Source organism: Ambystoma mexicanum, chromosome 3q (assembly GCF_040938575.1).
Source record: "Ambystoma mexicanum isolate Mex_15411 chromosome 3q, UKY_AmexF1_1, whole genome shotgun sequence".
Classification (NCBI taxonomy): domain Eukaryota; kingdom Metazoa; phylum Chordata; class Amphibia; order Caudata; family Ambystomatidae; genus Ambystoma; species Ambystoma mexicanum.
The window spans coordinates 1,065,775,794-1,065,794,028 of NC_090926.1; the positions used below are offsets into that span (position 1 = coordinate 1,065,775,794).

At 49.0% G+C, this 18,235-nt stretch overlaps 1 protein-coding gene across 1 annotated transcript in view; it reads right to left on the reverse strand.

Annotated features, from left to right (window-relative positions):
* Positions 1-18,235, reverse strand: part of LOC138583240 (guanine nucleotide-binding protein G(o) subunit alpha-like) — a 1,018,345-nt gene that overhangs the window by 221,717 nt on the left and 778,393 nt on the right. The window contains exon 6 of the mRNA XM_069655299.1: positions 5,506-5,677. Coding sequence (XP_069511400.1) covers positions 5,506-5,677 — 172 coding nt within the window. The remainder of the gene's footprint in view (positions 1-5,505; positions 5,678-18,235) is intronic.

Consider the following 18,235-nt stretch of genomic DNA (forward strand, 5'->3'; position numbering starts at 1 on the left):
TTTTTGAAGCATCTGTCTAAACTATGTAAGGTAGGTCTGGTTGTGGATGTCGAAGGACTGCTGCTGTAGTGAATGCTAGTTTCAACTTCTGGAAGGCTTCTTCAGCTTCTGTCGACCAATGGAACTTTTGATTTTTCTTTAACAGGGAGGTAATTGGATGTACAATTTGTGAAAACCCAGATATAAACCGACGGTAAAAGTTGGCGAACCCGAGCACGCTTTGCACTCCTTTCGTGGATGTTGGTGAGGGCCATTTTAGGATTGCATCCACCTTTCGTGTATCCATTTGAACGCCGTGTGGTGTGAGCATGAAACCAAGAAACTCAACCTCGGTTACATGGAAAAAGCATTTTTCCAACTTGGCATACAATTGGTGTTGTCGAAGCTTCTCTAAGACTGCCCGGACATGGCTTCATGTTCTTCCATGGAGTTTGAGTAGATAAGAATGTTGTCAATGTAAACAAGAGTGCAAACGTCCAGTAGTTTACAAAGTACACCATTCATAAAGAATTGGAACGCAGCAGGGGCATTGCATAGCCCAAAGGGCATGACCTGTTATTCAAATGGGCCGTACTTCGTGCAGAAGGCCGTTTTCCACTCATCTCCCTCTTTTACTCTTACAAGATGGTATGCTCCTCTTAAATCCAGTTTAGTGTAGATTTGAGCATGTTTCACTTGCTCCAGGAGCCCTGGTATAAGCAGTAAAGAATATCGATTTTTGTTTTACTGTGATCTGATTCATGGCTCTATAGTCGATGCAAGTTCTTAAGTCCCCCTCTTTTTTAGGCATGAAGAATAAGGGTGAGGAGGCAGGTGACTTGGATGGGCGAATGAAACCGTTCACCAGCTACTGATCCAGGTAAGTTCTAAGATGCTGATTTTCCTGTTCTGTCAGAGCGTAAATTTGGCTGCAAGGGATCTGGGCTCCGGATACAAGATCTATTTGACAATCGTAGGGTCTGTACGGGGTAGAATGTTGGCTTGCTCTTTTTTGAAGACATCCTGGTAATCTTGGTATTCAAGCGGTAAGGAGCTGGTGAGGCCCAACACGATTCCTTTCTTCAGTTTCAGATTGGTGTCATCTTTTTTGTAACATGTGTCGGCACAATCATGAGGAAATGTCAGAACTCATTTTCGCCAGTCGATACTAGGATTGTGGGTCTCCAGCCAGGGCATTCCCAATATCATCTGGAACTGAGGAGCACCAATGAGATCGAAAGTAATTTCCTCTTGATGCCCGTCCTGACATAAAAGCTTGACTTTCTCGGTGTATTGTGTCACCAGGACAGATGATAGCTGAGAACCATCCACAGCAGTGCTTCTGTCGGAGAGGAGGACCTTATTCGGAGAGCCAAATCTTGGTCAATGTAGTTACCCACAGCTCCACAATCAATATATACCTCCAAGGCATGTATTTTTGATGGTTGCTTGTGATTCACCAAAGGCACTGGAAGGACTAGATGTGAGGTCTGTACGGATTCCTTTTTCATGCGCGACAAGCGGACCCCTACACTTGCCGGGCATTGGCGTTTCCAGAGTTCTGTTCTTCTTCCTCAGTTTTGTCTGTTGCCCCAACCGTTTTCTTGGGTGCTTTTACCGGGCAGTCACAGAGGAAGTGACCTGCTTGTCCACACTATAAGCAAAGCTGTTGTTGTCTTCTTTTTTCCTTTTCTGCTTTGGTAAGGGGACTTCGTAATCCACCAAGTTGCATTGGCGCAGACTGTTCATGTGGTTTAGTCTGATTGATTCTCACAAGGTCGTACGTAAACTGACCGTCCCTCTGATCTAGCTCGATCCATTTTCCAATTCTGCAACCTATGATCGAGTTGCACCATCAGGTCTATGTAGTCCGCACACCTCTCAGGAAGATTCACCACTTGCGCCAACACATCCTTAAGTTCTCCACATTACCCTCGGTAAAAGAGGGTAGTCCTCTTCTCTTCTGGCCAGTTGGTCTGGGTTAAGAGATGATTGAAGGTTGCAATATAGGTTAATAGACCTTGATTCCCTTGTTTGAGTGACAACAACTTGTTGTCCAGAACTTGTCCTTGTGTATGGCGGGCAACCAATTTCTCCATCTCATGTTAGAAATTCCAAAAGTTCCGGAGTAAATGGTCATCTTGATTTACAAGAGGTATAGAATAGTCCGCCGCACTACCTCCTAAATACGAGAGTACAAACGCCACTTTGGCTTGGTCATTAGGAAAGGCTCCATGTCTGCACAAGAAATGAAGACGACACTGATTCATAAATACAGCTAACTTGTTTGGGTCGCCGATGAAGCGTTCAGGAGGGGCTAGATGCACATCTGCTGGAACCTGAACCGGTGCAGATTGTTGTCATGTGGCAGAATGAGAAGATTGGTTCATTCCAGGCAGTGGAACCTGTCCTGCTTGTGCTTGTAGCATTTGTCTTGCCAATTCGTCAGTTCTTTCTCGAGTTACAATAGGATCCCTCCATAATGCATTGGTTTCCTGTCTTGAAGCATGTACTTCAGCCCGTAATTCCCCTAGTAAGAGGGCTAACTGATCTGTTTCTGAAGTTTCCATAACGCCCAGGGAGAGAGTATTAGAGTGCTTCACGTTCTGTTGCGCTCACCTGGTCTCTGCGGAGGCGTTGGGGCACGGTTGCAGCCCTCCCTGGACTTTAATCACCTCCCTTCAGGCCTCTCTCTCAGTAGAAAAGCTGTGAGCAGTGGTACGTGGAGATAAGAGTGTGTGAGTGCGCCAATCTACGATTGTTGTTCCTCTTGAACCCTTCACCCTGAAGTACGGTTTCTGTGAGCATCCGCCGGCCCATAGAGCTCACCTGTGGATTATCGAAGATGAGCTCTCCGCCCTGCTGCTTCTGGCAGGGGCGCGTACAATGGGATCTAGTTCCTTCACTGATCCCTGATAAGGATTAGTCCAGTCCAGCTGCGACTATGCTTCTCCTTAAGATTTCTTCAGCTCTTGTGATGCAGTTCGTTCTGTTTAATGTTGTTATGTGTTGCTTCTAATTATGCCCATGTCTCTTCTGTTTTCTTCCTTTAGATGGAAACATGGCCTAGATGCAGCTGTGAGGCGGCAGACGAGGCCGGAGGGAAGATGGACACTACCGCAATGTTCGACAGCAGGTAAGCAAAGTTTTAAGGTAAAGCGCGAGGTATGGCGAAGCACAACCTTAAACTGACTGTTTTTTCAATGTCTAACCTTGTCTTCTGTTTCTCCTTGCAGGCGCTGCTGTCGACAATGGAGGGTGTCGTGCTGCGGTGCCAAGATGAAGATTTCGGCGTTCCGGAAAGTGTAAAGATGAATACTTGGCTCTGCGAAGAGATGTACCTGTAAGAACAGCTTCCCCCAGTTGGTAACTACGCTGGCAGGAAGCAAGATGTCCAGGAAGCAGGATCTTCAAAGTTAAGTCTGACCTCAGGTGACGGTGAGCGTTACGCTGCTTGCAAGTGCAGAATAACGCGAAACACTGGCCTTAATGATGAGAAGCTTATATAGCTGAGCCTCTGAAGCCACGCCCACAAGGTTCAGCCTGCCTGCCATACCCGAAAGCAATCCATTAGCAGCCACACACAGGAATACACTTGGGGCTGCTTAATGAATATAATGTTCAGGTTAATGCAATCTGCTTAATGGATGGAATGTTCAAGGTTAATGCATCGGGAGTGCTATGTCCATAATAAAGGCTTTTGGTGTCAAATGGATGTTCCTGTTTACCTTTGTTCATAAGCCTGGTGCCAAAGGCGCCAGGACTGTGTCCACCCAGGTCTCCTGTGCATGCAACCCCTGCATGCCTGTGCCCCTGACTTCATGCCATGACACCCTTCCTACTACTTGCTTTTCCTCTGTAGATTTAGATGTGATTCCTATACCTTCATAAGGAGAACCAAGCAGACAAGTGCTGACAGTTCTGTGGGAACGCTGTTACTTTTGCCCCTTTAATTCATGTGCGAAAAGGAGCTAGAATATGGCTCTGGTGTGTGGCCATTTTGGGCATTCACTTGCAAACCCCAATGAAAGTCTACGTTTCTGTGAGCTCAGTTAGAAGGCAGACATGAATTCTGCAACAATTGCAATATTATATTATGAAACATAGGGGCTCACTATGAAGGATAGTTGTTGTATTGTTCACTCAAGGACAAGCCGAGAAGGTAGTCAGAGGTGTGCAATTGCACTGATAAGGGGTTCTGGGAAAGAGCACACGGTAGAGAGGCAGGGTTTTTCCACTACTGTCTGGATTTTTCCGCTCTTTGTCTCCCATGGTTGCTGTCTGTCCTTCGGCTGAGGGCAGTTTGCAACCTATGAGGGGCAGGGATTTTTTTCCCCCCATAAGAAGAGGGGTTTCCTGATGAACGGATAGAGAATTGGAACCCCGGGGGTGAAGTCTCACTGAGCAGGTGGACGCTCCCCTCCAGACCCCGTTAGTATGCGGGATCTATCTGCCTACCTGCCCTGGGACTGGGTAGTGTCCTAGTGGCTGAGATGAAGTTTTCTCCTACAACTGCACTAACGGTGATGTAGACCCTTTTGTAACTGTTCCTGTTTGTATGTCTATGTCTAACCAACTGCATTTATTCCAATAGTTATCTGTATGCTTATTATGTGTATTGATTGATTGATATTTTATTTATTTTGCGCTCTAAAGAGCCAATTATATTCCAATCATTGGTCTAGGTGTGTATTATTGTCTTCCTGAGTCCAAAAACTTCGGACCGTGTAATAGGGTGAGTAGTTCTGAGGTCATTACACGTGTCGAAAAACATAACAGCCCCTTAAAGGCAGTAGTTAAAGAGGCCCCAATTTCTGTGGAATCTAAAATACTGTGATTTGGGGCAAACTGGATTTCCCTTCTCCCATATAGTCTATTGTTCCCAGGTATATGCTTCCATGGTCAGCTCAATTCCCCTGAACAAGTGCCCTGGGGACCCCTAACTTCCCAGGTCCCATTAAGTGCCCCTCTAAAGCAACAGCCCCTCCCAAAGGGAAGGCCATCTACCCTTTGCTTCTGCCATGTAAACGGGGTCCAGTGAGTGTGACCAGGAGACCTGCCCCAGACCGGGGCCAAGCACGAAATTATCCTGCTTGGGGAGGTACCGGGCTCCCTTGGTCACCTCACAAAGAAACCCCAGTAAAAGGCATGAAGCATTGTCACATGGGGTAATGAATAGTACTCTCACATGGGAGGGAAGATACACTTCTGCAGCAGAGCTTGGTACCCGCATGGCTAGCTATGTGCTAGAAACATATGGGCCCCAATTGAATGGGACCGGTCTCTCTCAGTCTCACACAGGACACACACACACAGGGTGGTGTTCCCCGCAGTATATCTCAGCTGCTTTAGGCAGAGACTGGTTGCATACAACTTAACTTCTTGAAGTGGAAAAATGGCAACCCACAGGGGCACTCCTTTACCCACACTCAACATCATAAGAATAATAAAAGTTCACTATACGGTTTGCATTCTGATCCATGTGCCCTGGCCTGCTCACCAACCCGTCATCGTATACCCTCTTACCACTGGAGCAGCAGCTTGTAGTCGCACATCGTCCACGTGAAGCTTTGCATCAGCCTTGTGCAGCCTTGTGTCATACCCACTGAGTGCCACCACAAAGAGGACAGCGTTCACGTCCTCGAAGAAGCTTATCCACTTCCTGCGCTCAGTGTGCAGCCCGCCTACGTCATACACCCTGTAACGAAAGAGAGGTCACTTGAGGCCGCATGTCTAGGCCCCACCGTGTCACAGCAATGTGTGGGCTTCAGTCTACCTTTAAGAGTGAGCAGCGCAATAACAGACACCCGCTTCAGTTTGATTCAAGGTCGCATTTAGTGGAAGTGGTCCTAAACTTACAATTTCCGTATCTTTGGCATCATCATCACAAAGCTAAACATGCCCTAACAAGCTTACTAGTGCATTTCAACTTCTACAATGCCCCTACCTTCAAAGAGCATTAAGAGCCCACCCTTGTTGCCAAAATACCCCTCACACCAACCTTACAGTCGCAGCACCTCATTGAACAGTCAACAAGCATGCACCCTGCTACCCCACAAATGTATACCTCTGGAACTCTGCTCTCTCTCCCATCAAGAATGCCTGTGAGTCATGGCTGGAAATGAACGCCTTTTTACTAACCTAAACAGCTGTAAAACTGGAGGTGTGCATGTGCCATTCTGCCTTCCCTGCCTTCCCTTTAACCCTCTTTTCAATGCATTTGTGCTTTTTGGTAATTCGAATCCTGTTTTTTTTCATCATCTCTGCACCCCATTTTGCATTGCATTTCTTTGCTTTTTGTTAATTCGAATCCTGGTGTGTTTTTAACATCTCGGCACCCCATTTTGCATTGCATTTATGTGACTTTTGGTTAATTTGAATCCTGTTGTGTTTTCTGTCATCTCTACACCCCATCTTGAATTGCATTTCTGTGACTTTTGGTAATTCGAATCCTAGTGTGTTTTTAAAATCTCTGCACCCCATTTTGCATTGCATTTCTGTGCTTTTTGGTCATTCAAATTCTGGTTTGTTTTTAACAACTCTTCACTGCATTTTTAACTACTAAAGTGTTTCCATTGCATCTGTTTTCTTGCTTTCTCTTGGCTCCTAGGCTGCCTGGTGAGTTTGTGCGTGTGTTGTGCCGTGCAGTCCCTCTATTTTCCATCCTACCCTCTGCTGCCCCTGTGGCACTCACCATCTCCCCTATCTATTCTAACTGCTATACTATCATCTATACTCCCTCTCTCACGAAGTCTGGAAGAAAAAAGCTTAAAAAAGACATCCTAACCACCAACCTCGGCCTACCCATTGCAGACACCTATGTCAGCGCAACATCTAGACAGATTATCACTGATATTCTCTTTTCTGTCCCCTCTCCAGATCTATGGACTCCTCATCTTATCTCTATACTCTCTCCTCTCACATATTCACCCATTAATGGTGGCACTAAATTGGAAGTACTCTTGACAGGATTCTCATTATCCAGGTGTATTATTAACCCTTTAAGTGCCATGGGTATTTCCCTCCAGTGCCAAGGCCTTTTTGGGTGATTTCGTTATGTGGCCATTCAATGCCTTGTAACTTTTCTGTTACATGAGATATCTCTGCCGAATTTGGCCCCTTTTATGGGGGAAAAAGCATGAAAAAGACCACAAAAAAGGTATGTGGTGGACATGGTTGGCTTAGTACGGCAATGGCTTCTATGACTTTTGAGAAATACAATGCTCTGCTACATTCCCCCGACTCTTGCAGCTAGAAAAGCACACATTTTTTGTAGTGTTTCACAAAACAAGCAATACCACAAGCCAAACACTGAGCCATGGTGCACAGGAGTTTTATGCTTACGGCCTGAACAGACTTACTTAGCATGTACAAATCAGGAAAACCAAAGTGGTGTGTAACGGCAAGCATACCAAGGTGACTTGTGCAGGTTACAAAAGTGTATGGTGCCTAAAGAAGCGACTAAATGTAGGGCACATTTGGGAAATGAAAGGGTTGTGTGACAAAGGGCACCAGCAAATGGGTCAAAATGTTATGAAATCCACACACACACAACTAATGTCATACCTTCCCGCATTCCCACACGTGTCCGATTGAAAACAGTACCTCACATGTGTGGGTGCACCTACCTGGGCGCCAAGGGGAAAGCCGAACACACCCCTAACCCGAAGTCTGTTCTGACATCTGAATTTCACACTTTTTCCAGACAGGCACACCATACAGATATGGGCCTCTGGTGTCCAAGCCACCAAGGAAAACAGGGAACCCCGTGCATTTCCAAAAAGAGGACACCTGTGGGAATCCGCAGAGGTCTGACTTTCGCAAATCGGCCCAGAATTTATTACCCAGAAACCCCGGCAAAGTCCGAAATCTGGCAAAACAAAATGCATTTTCTGCACATTTCACTCGGCTCACCCACCGAAACACGCCGCCAACAACACATGGCCGACCGTCCCGCGTTCCCACAGGTGTCCCGGGTGTCCCAATGAAAATGGTACCTCACATGTGTGTGTGCACCTGGGCACCTCTCCACCCCCACCCCAATTGGAGGGGAGGCGCATCTCATGTAGCGTTCCACGGGGGCAGATAAGGGGCTGGGGATGTCCTGCTCTCCTCCCTGGGCTCAGGCGTCCCTTCCTAGGAGCAGATATCTGGTCCCAGGGAGTGCTGCATGACATGGCACCCACTCCATTGCGGGTGGAGGGTGGAAGGGTTCACGCCCCATCCCATTAGAAAATTCCCCATCTCTTTGGGGTGCCCCACAGCCGCCCTAAAATGCTTTCCACCATTTTCACTTTTTTCCTTTGGTAACGCAACTCCCCTTGGCGCAGAGGGGCACATCGGTGTGCTAATCTGGCCCCGGGGTGCCCAAACCTTACTGTCCCACCCACTGGGGGGCCTTTCCCACAATTTGGGGGGGCCCTCTCCCCCCTCACCCCAAATGGGTGGCAGAGGCACCTCATGCAGGCCTCCCTGGGCCTCGTACAAACGGCTGGGTGAGGTACACCCCCCTCCATTTGGGGTTGGAGGACAGGGCCCCCAATAATTATGAGACAGGCCCCCCAGTGGGTGGGGCAGTAAGGTTTGGGCACCCCAGGGCCAGTTTGGCACACCAATGTGCCCCTCTGCGCCAAGGCAAGTTTGGGAGGGCTGCATGACATGACCCCCAAGACCATTTTGGGTGGGGGTTGGGGGGACACAACCCGTTTCCATTTTAAAAAAATTCCCTGGTGGTCCAGTTGGGGGTGGGGGGGCTCCCCCAAACACAGGCCATGATAATTGTTTATTTTTTTCCCCCAACCCTGGGGCAGATGGTCACCCATCGGCCCCTAGGGGTTTCCATGTATGTGGCCCCATGCTTTGGGGCCAAGGGGAGGGGGCGCTTACCTAGTAAGCTGCCCCCCACCTCTGTAACACATCCCTGGTATCTAGTGGCCATTGCAGCCCCCGGAACGAGCGCCCTGCGTCCGATCCGGGAGCAGCAATGCTTACAAACAAGGTGTCGTTGGAAAGGGGAGAATCTCCCCTTTCCAAGGACACCTCCACAAAAACAATCCCTGGTGTCTAGCTGTCCCGACCCCCCCCCCCACTTCCCTCCCCCCAAGCTGCTTTAGAATTTTGTTTTTGTTCTTTTTTTTGTCACCCATCCGCCCCCAGGGGTCTCCATACATGTGGCCCCATGCTTTGGGGCCAGAGGGGGGCGCTTACCTAGTAAGCAGCCCTACCTCCCCCCCATTGTAAACACATCCCTGGTGGTCTAGTGGCTATTACTGCTCGCGGATCGAGCGCCCTGCGCCCGATCCGTGAGCAGTAATGCTGTCACAAATGGTGTCGTTGGGAAGGAGAGAATCTCCCCTTCCCAACGACACCTCTACCAAAAAAATCCCTGGTGGCTAGGGCCCCCAAACCCCCTCTCCCCTTCCCATTCCATATCTTGTTTTTGGCAATTTCTTTGATGCCCCCACCCCTAGGGCCCAGATGGTCACCTATCTGCCCCCAGGGGTCTTTACATATGTGCCCCCATGCTTTGGGGCCTCGGGGGGAGAGGGGCCACTTACCTAGTAAGCAGCCCCCCCTTCCCCCGCATCACAAACAGATCCCTGTTGGTCCTGTGATATTGCTGCCCACGGATCGAGCGCCCTGCGCCCGATCCGTGAGCAGCAATGCTGTCACAAAGGGTGTGGTTGGAAAGGGGAGAATCTCCCCTTTCCAACACCACCTCCCTCGATCTCCGGCTTGAAATACAGCCAGAGATCGAGGGGGAGCAAGGTGGAGACTCTCCTTGTGTTTTCACTGCAGCAGCCCGAAATGGCTGCTGCAGTGAAAAATACTTTCACTTTCACGTTGGCGTGCTTTATGCACGCCGACGTGAAACTGAAGGTAATCCAGCCCCCTGGCAGTGAGGGGGGACCTAAAAACAAAGTGCTGAAAAGGACGAGATATCTCGTCCTTGGCAACAGGGAGGTAATGTCAAGGACGAGATAGCTCATCCTTGGCACTGAAGGGGTTAATGTCCATCACAATGGCACTATCATGGCTAGGGTCCTCAACCCAACCTCTTCCTCTTTGACCGGCACTTGCCATCCCTCATCAACTTCCTTCCCACACCTGCTGCTCCTTCCTCCCTCTCTGTCCCCCACCCCTGTCCCCCCCTCAGAAAACCTTCAAAGGTAGTGACCTCTTGCATCTGGCCATGCTTAATGCTCGCTCTTCTATTATACACCATGCCAACATCTTCCTCATCCTTGAAGACCTTGACCTAGATATCCTTGCTCTTACCGAGAAGTGGTTCAATGCCAGCTCAGTCACTGCTATTGACTCCCTTCTCCCTGATGGCTACAAGACCATCTCCAAGCCTCGCCCTAACTGTACTGGTGGTGGGAGTGCCCCCATCTTCCCTGAGTGGGTCCCTTCTTCCATCATACCCACCCAGCCTTACTCTTCTTTCGCGAGCCTGGTTTGCAAGCTGGTCATCTCTCCAACTTCCTCCCTGACCATTGCCACTATCTACAGGCCACTTGGCTCTACGGATCTGTGTGGTTTGGCCGTGGCAGAATTGTTAGCTGCAAAACCAATTATGCTGGAACCAAACACCGCAAATCAATACCACTGACCCCCGAAATACACCCCCTCCCACTTAGCTTTTGCACGTCCACTTCGTTCTCCTGGCCCTGCGGCATCAGTTCCGTCCCTCTTACGCAGGTCGGATCTGATGCCGCAGGGTCCCCTTTTCTCTTTTTTTTCCGTCCCCCGCCTCCAATCTTCAGGAAGCTGGGGACACCTCCGCAACCACAGCTCCCCATGTTCGGTATGGATTACCCAATTTGATCAAATCAAATTGATAGAATGGTACTGACCGAAATGTGTCCAGATGTACCATTCGATCAATTAAATTCGATCAAATTGGGTAATACTGGCTCTACCACCCTGTTCCTCTCTGAATGGGCTGATTTCTTCTCCTCTCTCCTCACATCCACCTCTAAACTACTTCTCCTGGGTGACTTCAACATCCACCTCGGCTCCACAATCACGGCATCCGCTCTCTTCTGTGACCTCTGCACCTCGCTCTGCCTCTCCATTCTCCCCTCTGGTCCTACACACTCAGCTGGACACACTCTCGATGCCATCATTCACACTGATCTTTTGCTCTCCTGCCCACTCACCACTCCACTCTCCTGGTCAGACCATTCTCTCCTCTCACATGGGTCCTCTCTGCCATCTGGCCACACCTCCCCAGCCCTGGCAACCTCGTTCATGAACATCCGTCCGATGAAACGAGCGTCAGCTGCTGCCTTTACATCTACCTTCATCCCCCCTCTCCCACACCGCACTCTACCTCCAACTCCGCTCTCAGTAACCTCCACCTTGCCATCACTAATACTCTTGACATCCTTGTCCCAGTCATGAGGATCCACCTGAAGCATGCCTCCAAGCTTAACACCCAGTGCGACTCTGAACTTGTAGCCCTGAAACGCAAGTGCAGAGCAGCGGAACGAAAGTGGCAGACTTCAGGCTCATCCTTACACAAACCGGCCTGTCACCTTCTCCAAAGGCAATACTGACTCTCCATTCGCTCCAAGAAAAGGGCCCATATCCAGACTTGCATCTCTGGGGCATCCAATAACACGGCTGAACTCTTTAAAATCTGCAAGGAACTAGCCAACCCTTCCGCAGTCTCCACCACACCTCTTCCCTCCCAGGCCCTCTGCAATGCACTGACCACACACTTCACTACAAAAACTCAGGACATCCTGAGCACCCTTGCTTCCCTTTCCCACTCCCTCTACCCTACTCCGCCTGCCCCACCCACCTGCCACATATGGCGTCCCATCCCCCCCTGCCTTTCTCGTCGCCTTTCTCGTCTCCTTCTCTCCTATCACATCTGAGGAGGTCCCAGAGTTGTCTGCTCTATGAAGGTCTCCTCCAAACAGGTCTCCCCTTGTTCTTCCAGAACCAATAAGGACAATATTGTCTCTCTTGTCCCTTATGTGTCCACCTGGGTCCTGGCTTCCCACCCCCAATCGCCTTAAGCCTTCGCCCACTCCCAGCACTTGCCTTGGCACCCACTGGCCTATGCTATCACACGCCTGCATTTAATTATTGGCAGCTGACCACTCTTACCAAGTGATCTCTGCCAGTCACTTAACAGTTGCTTGCAACGTGCGCCCTAGCTCTTCCATCTGTGGTAATCGTAACACTTAACCATCCTCCATCCCTACTCTCTCTCTCTGCACTTGCAGTCTGTCTCTTTCGCACTTGCACATTCTGAATGCTCACAATGCCTAGTAGGACCGCCTCTTTCTTTCATTGTTAAATTTGCCTTTCATTGCCATGTTCCCTCCCTGTTGCCCTGTGGGCGCTTTGAAACACAAATTACTTGATGTATAAGTGCCTTACAAATGCACAATAAATAAATAAAATAAATAATTACCCAATACTTTAGGCCTCATTTTTGTCCTACATGCCGCTTTTGTATTTTAACCTGGCTCCCAGGCCCCTCATTTTCTTCCTTCGAGGACCCAGTGACCGCTCAGTCACCCATACCACCTAGCTATCTGCTCTCTCGTGACATTCCGCCCCCACCCCCAATCTCGCCCCCACCCCCAATCTAAAAAAATAAGGTTTGACTTCACCCCCCTTCTCCATTGGCAGACTACCGTCTCGAGTGTCTGGGCAAGATAACAATTTATCAACTTCCAGACAAATCTCAGCGCTTTGAAACCGCTACAGTGACGATTTGGCAAAGTATAAAAGATTTGTAACATGTACATCAAGCTCGCCACATAGAACTATGTAACTCAAGTGAATGTAGCGTAGAAGCTTCATTGCCAGTGGGCAATGACAATTCAAAACTTCTGCTTTAGATTCTTTAAATAAAAGTGCTATACAAGCATCAAATCATTATGGTCACCCCTCGCCCCCCTTGATAGATGGACGCAGAGGAATGGAAACATTGCCTCTGGAGCCTGTCAGCGTAATGAAATCTCCACATATTTCCATATTTCCAGGTCCCTGCCTCAGAGACTCACCTGCTGCCACCTAAATTAGGACTGGCAGGCGGGATATGAGCTGCCCCAGACTCCCCCCAACACCCTCCCGCGCCAATCCCTCTTTCGGAATACGAATGAGCGCCCACTCTTGGCAGCTCCGGCCCGCCACTGGGAACACGTGCATAACTTTAAATGGTCGCTCTCTTTCCAGCAGGCGTCATGGGAGCGGACGCAGGAGAGGGGGATGTTGACAGACTGACCTCTCCTGGCTCTACAGAGAAGGGGGAGGGGGAGAGAATCAAAAGAGTAATGCGGGCGCCAAAGGGCAATCCGTGAAGAGAAAGTGTAGGATGAATTGTGTGCATGTAATGGGAAGGAAGCCTGACAGATCAACCCGTTGGCGCGAGCAGGACCTACGGCACAGCAGACATGGACAACAGAACAACCAGAGACCAGGCAACATTTAGGGAATCATCTGGAAACGATGACGCACATTGATGAAGGGCGTTTTCGCCCGAACCCGTGTTATATGCTGCTAAAACACTTTACAGAACTGCCATTGCACTTTAAGGCTGTTGCACTTTGCACCGGTGTACTTCATGAACTCAGCACTTCACATTTGTGGTGATAAAAAGAAGATGCATAAATGGGCTCTGCTGTGAACTCAAACGGGCAGTGGAATTTGGACTTTTGTTCGCCGAGTGGTCTATAATCATGTGTTTTTATTAATATTTAGGGGGGCACGACCTTGTGGTGAGTAGAGGTCAGAGAAGCAAGGGTAGAGTTCTCGTGAAAATGATCGCCCCGACTAGTAAAAAGGAGGAGACTGCATATTGCGAAGGGCATACTACCACTTCAAAGCTTTCATAATTCAGGGTAATTGCGTAACAGTGAGTTGGAGAGGGCGTGCATGGACCGGGCTGTTACGGGGTGGAGGGCTGGCCATGAACATCGAACCAGCCCCCCTCCTGGGACACTATGGGACACCAGTGTCACGGAGGTATTATGCCTCTGAGGCTCGTTGGGTGGGGCTGGTCGATGACATCCCACAAATCCCCACCCTGAGGTGCTATGGGACGCCAGCACCTAGGAGGCTTTGTACCTCTAGGGGTGCCAGGTCTGGCCCTGCCAGCTCATGCAGACCCTGGCTGTCTTCTTGGCAAGGGGCCCCATGGCAACCAGGCCTGCAGGCCCTGCTTACTCAGGGTGGGCATGCAGGCCTCAATGAGAGAGACACACTCAGATCATTCCATTATGGATTCTGCAGCCGTTCTCCCGCACGTGCCTGCAGGGCTCCCTTTTATTAACTTGAGCCAAGACGCAATCATGGCCCATCTTAAAAGGGCAATGCCTATGGGAGGAACACATCCCCTTAAAGGGGAAACAGAAATGGAAGGGTTCAGTACACAACAAGGACATCGTAGCCCTGTCCACCCAACACGTTGAGGCATCCAAAGAAGATGTAGTATTGAATCGTGATCCTGGAGAAGCTCCCTCCCAAGGCTCATTGATTTCACATTAATCGTCAATCCATTTGTAATGCCGATTTGATCATGTTCACACATCACTTCTCAAGGTCGCCAAGGCCCCAGCCTACCGCCCAGGCTGTGAGGATATAGCACCCATGCTTTCCCCCAAAGGCCTGTCTCTGTGACATCTGGATCACGTGGCATGGTCCCAGATATTACCCAACTCTGTACAATAAAGGTTTTGCACAAGATTAAGGATACAATCCGGTGGCAAAGTATACAAAAAAAACAGTGAAACTATGTTCCCTAGTGCCCCGCCTCCCCCCTCTATTATGATATAACTGGAATCATGCTTCTAAAACAATACTAATAATAATGCTATACTATCAATGACAAGACACAGAGTTGAGGAAGATAGGACTTGTCTTTATTCCGTGGTCCCCGTACTGTCCGCCCTACACCCCTCCTTCTCATATGACATAGCCCCACGTTCCAGAACTGGGAGAAGACAGACATATGACAGGGGTGCATACATGGAAATAGGACACTTCATCTCCCCCTTACATAAATCATTACATGTCACATTATTCAATTTCTTCAATCCACCTTAATGGTTTTTGGATCATTCTTATTGATGGACTTCGATATCTCCACCACTGCAACTGTATCAGTGTCTACGTCAGCATCCATATAGTCAGAGCAGCTCCCTTGTGAGCTCACTACGTCAGCTGGCTCTTCATTGTCAAGAGTACCTTCTGCAAGAACGATGAATTTCTGGTGATGGAACTAACAGAGCCTTCAGCCGACACCATGGACCCTTGAACTGCTGTTAGTCAATGAACTGGGCTCAAACGCGGACACATCCTTCTGCCCTTCAGGTTGGCGTACTAGCACGGAGTCACCTACTTGTATATTCGATTTCTTGGCTCTTCTCCTACCATCTGCATACCTCTTCATTTTCCTTTTACTTGCTGATCCAGGTCTGTACACATCACTGGATCCACTACTTGTGGTAGCCAAGTTTGTACTACTCTGCCAAACATCAGTTCGAAGAGCATACTCTTGAACTATGCAGCGTATTTCTGTTGTCTCGTAGCAATGTGCAGATGGCTTCCGTGAACGACCCTAGGGTCATGGTGCATACTTGAAGAGTGCATTTAATGTTGGCCATGTAACATTCTAGAGTGCCATTGGCCTGAGGTCAAGAAAGGGTGATCCTTTGATGTTGAAACCTCAAATATTCCGCAAACACTGCTAACTCTCACCTGCTGAAGTGCAGACCATTTTCCGACTTTACTGTTTAAGAGATGCCATAGTCAGCAAACATCTTGTCTAAAGCTGGAATGACTGCATGGGCAGTGATAGTGGACATCAGATGTACCACCGGAAAATGAGACATTTCATCAATAGCCACTAAGATGTATTTGCCATTTGTCAGCTGCCCAAACATGTCAATAACCACTTCACCACACACTTTCAGTGGTAACAGCACCATTTTCAGAGGTTCTGGGAAAGTGCGAGTTGCAGATTACGCACGTTTGAAGAGTTGTCTGTATTTCATCATCCATTTTTGGAAATGAAACCTTTGTTCTGAGCTGTCAGTTGGTTGAAACAATCCCTCTGTGCCCTACATGCGCCAGACCAATCACTCTGGTACAGAGGGACGAGGGACTGACAATTCTGTTCTCCTTTAACAGCAACCCTTGTGAAGAGACAGAGAATACGTCATTCAAGAGATGAAATGCCTTCAGTGATTTTCGTTCACTCTCAGAGAATGTTTCATCACCGCTGCGAGATTCATGCTACTTCCCTGACATCACCTTATCTTTGACTCGTGTCAGAACTTTGTCCTGGAGTAATTCCTTGATCATCTCTGGAATGGTGAATCACTTTGGAAGTGCGTGGTCTCCAATTTAGTTGATGTACTGATCCGCTTTTGAGGACTGGGTTTCTTCTTTCACCGGCAGAGGATACCTGGACAGGAAATCCGCCGGGTTGTTGTCTTTCCCTGGCCGGTGTATAATGTCAAAACAATATTCTTGTAATCTAAGCCACCAGCGTGCAATCCGCAAAGGCATTTTGGCATTGGACTTGCCATATATCGTTGTGAGCACCTGATGATCTGTAATAATGGTACATTTCCTTCCATATAAAAACAGGTGATAATATTCACATGCTGTCATGACTGGCCTTGACCGTCAGGCCATCTGGACTGCACCAGAAACCTCCATCAGGGCCTCAAGGGCCTTCTTATGTCCCCCCAGACTCTCTTGGAGTCAGTACTGGCGCCTTTGGCACTAGGCTCATGTGGAAAGTCAGTGAATTGGGGACCCATAATGGCATTATTACAACATGGATGCTTCCACATGGCTCAGTTCCATAACTGAGCCATGTGGTCTAGCATTTTAGGTGTGGCCAGGCCCAGAGGCACTTGCAGGCTATATAAGCCACGCCCTAGTTGCAGAACACACCTCGCGTTGCTCTACTAGTCGCAGTGTGACGTTCACCGCAGTCTGTTGGAATCTTCCTCCGCACGCTGGACCTGATTACCTGCAAGAACAAGGATAAGACACTGTTAGCATTCGCTTACCTTCTAGCGATCCCTGCTCTCGTACTCCATTCCAGTAACCCGAACATCCAGCGTCTCGGTGTACTTCGCTCCAACAAGGAAACCGCAACCAGGGGAAAAAGACAGAGAAGCAGCATTAGTAAGCGTTTATTCTTCACGTCTAAAACAGCAAAGGCGCTCGCTTACCTGCATTGAACTCGTTTTGGGTCCACAACCATTCCAGGCCTTCCACCACCTGCAAGAAGGAAAGAAAGGACTGATTACTACGCAGAGTGCTAGTATGCGGTTCGCTCAACACTCCTCACCACTCTCCATCTTTTCGGCACACATAGTCCAGATCAGCATCGCGGCCTGGAAGAAAGACAATAAACAGGTTAGCACAAAAGGCACATAGCGCCGCGCTCCGCGCTCACTTACCATCTTGTGCACAACTCAGGCAGCACAACATCACGAGAACGTCATCCGCACCTAAAAACAAAGGAAAGACATTGATAGAGACAATTGCAAAATAAAGAACAAACTGTAAAAGCAAGCCTTACCTGACGAATGGGGTCGCAGTTGGTCAGGACTCTGAAAGGCCCGCACCAGTGAAGCAACTAGGCAGCGACATGCCCATCCCCAACGCACCCCTGCACTGAGCGGCAGGACCGAGAGCGCACCTTATCAAAAAGCAAGGTGAGAAGTGCACTAAGGGGTCATTGGGCCTATGAGGGAGGTGGGTTCCGGGTTGGAGGAGACAATCAAGCTAAATCTACCTCCTGTGTTTTCAGACCTGGTCTCCAGCCAAACAAGAGTCCAAGGGAAGGGGTCCAAGGACAGAAGCAGTCCGGACTGGGTGGTGCCCCCGTGGATACCAGGTGAGCGTTACACATGCCCACACTACAGCTAAGCTCTACATCTCGGGCTGTGAGTAGCTACATTCAGTGGATGATAAACTTCGACTGGCATATACAACTATGCGTCGGGGCGAGGAATAGCCTGGCTTGAATTGAGCTAATATGGCTCCCATACCTACTGGACTTATATCCACGGTCAGCTCTGTTTCCAGTTTGGGATCATAGTAGGCCATGCAAGAAGCTGACAAGATGCATGATTTTATCTCCCTAAAGGCTTCCTCACACGCTGACGAGCATGCAAATTCTTGTCCTTTGCCGGGGCGGAGTGGTAACGGTGAACTAACCAAAGCAAAATCCTGAATGTACCTTGTACAGTAGCTGGCAATGCCTACA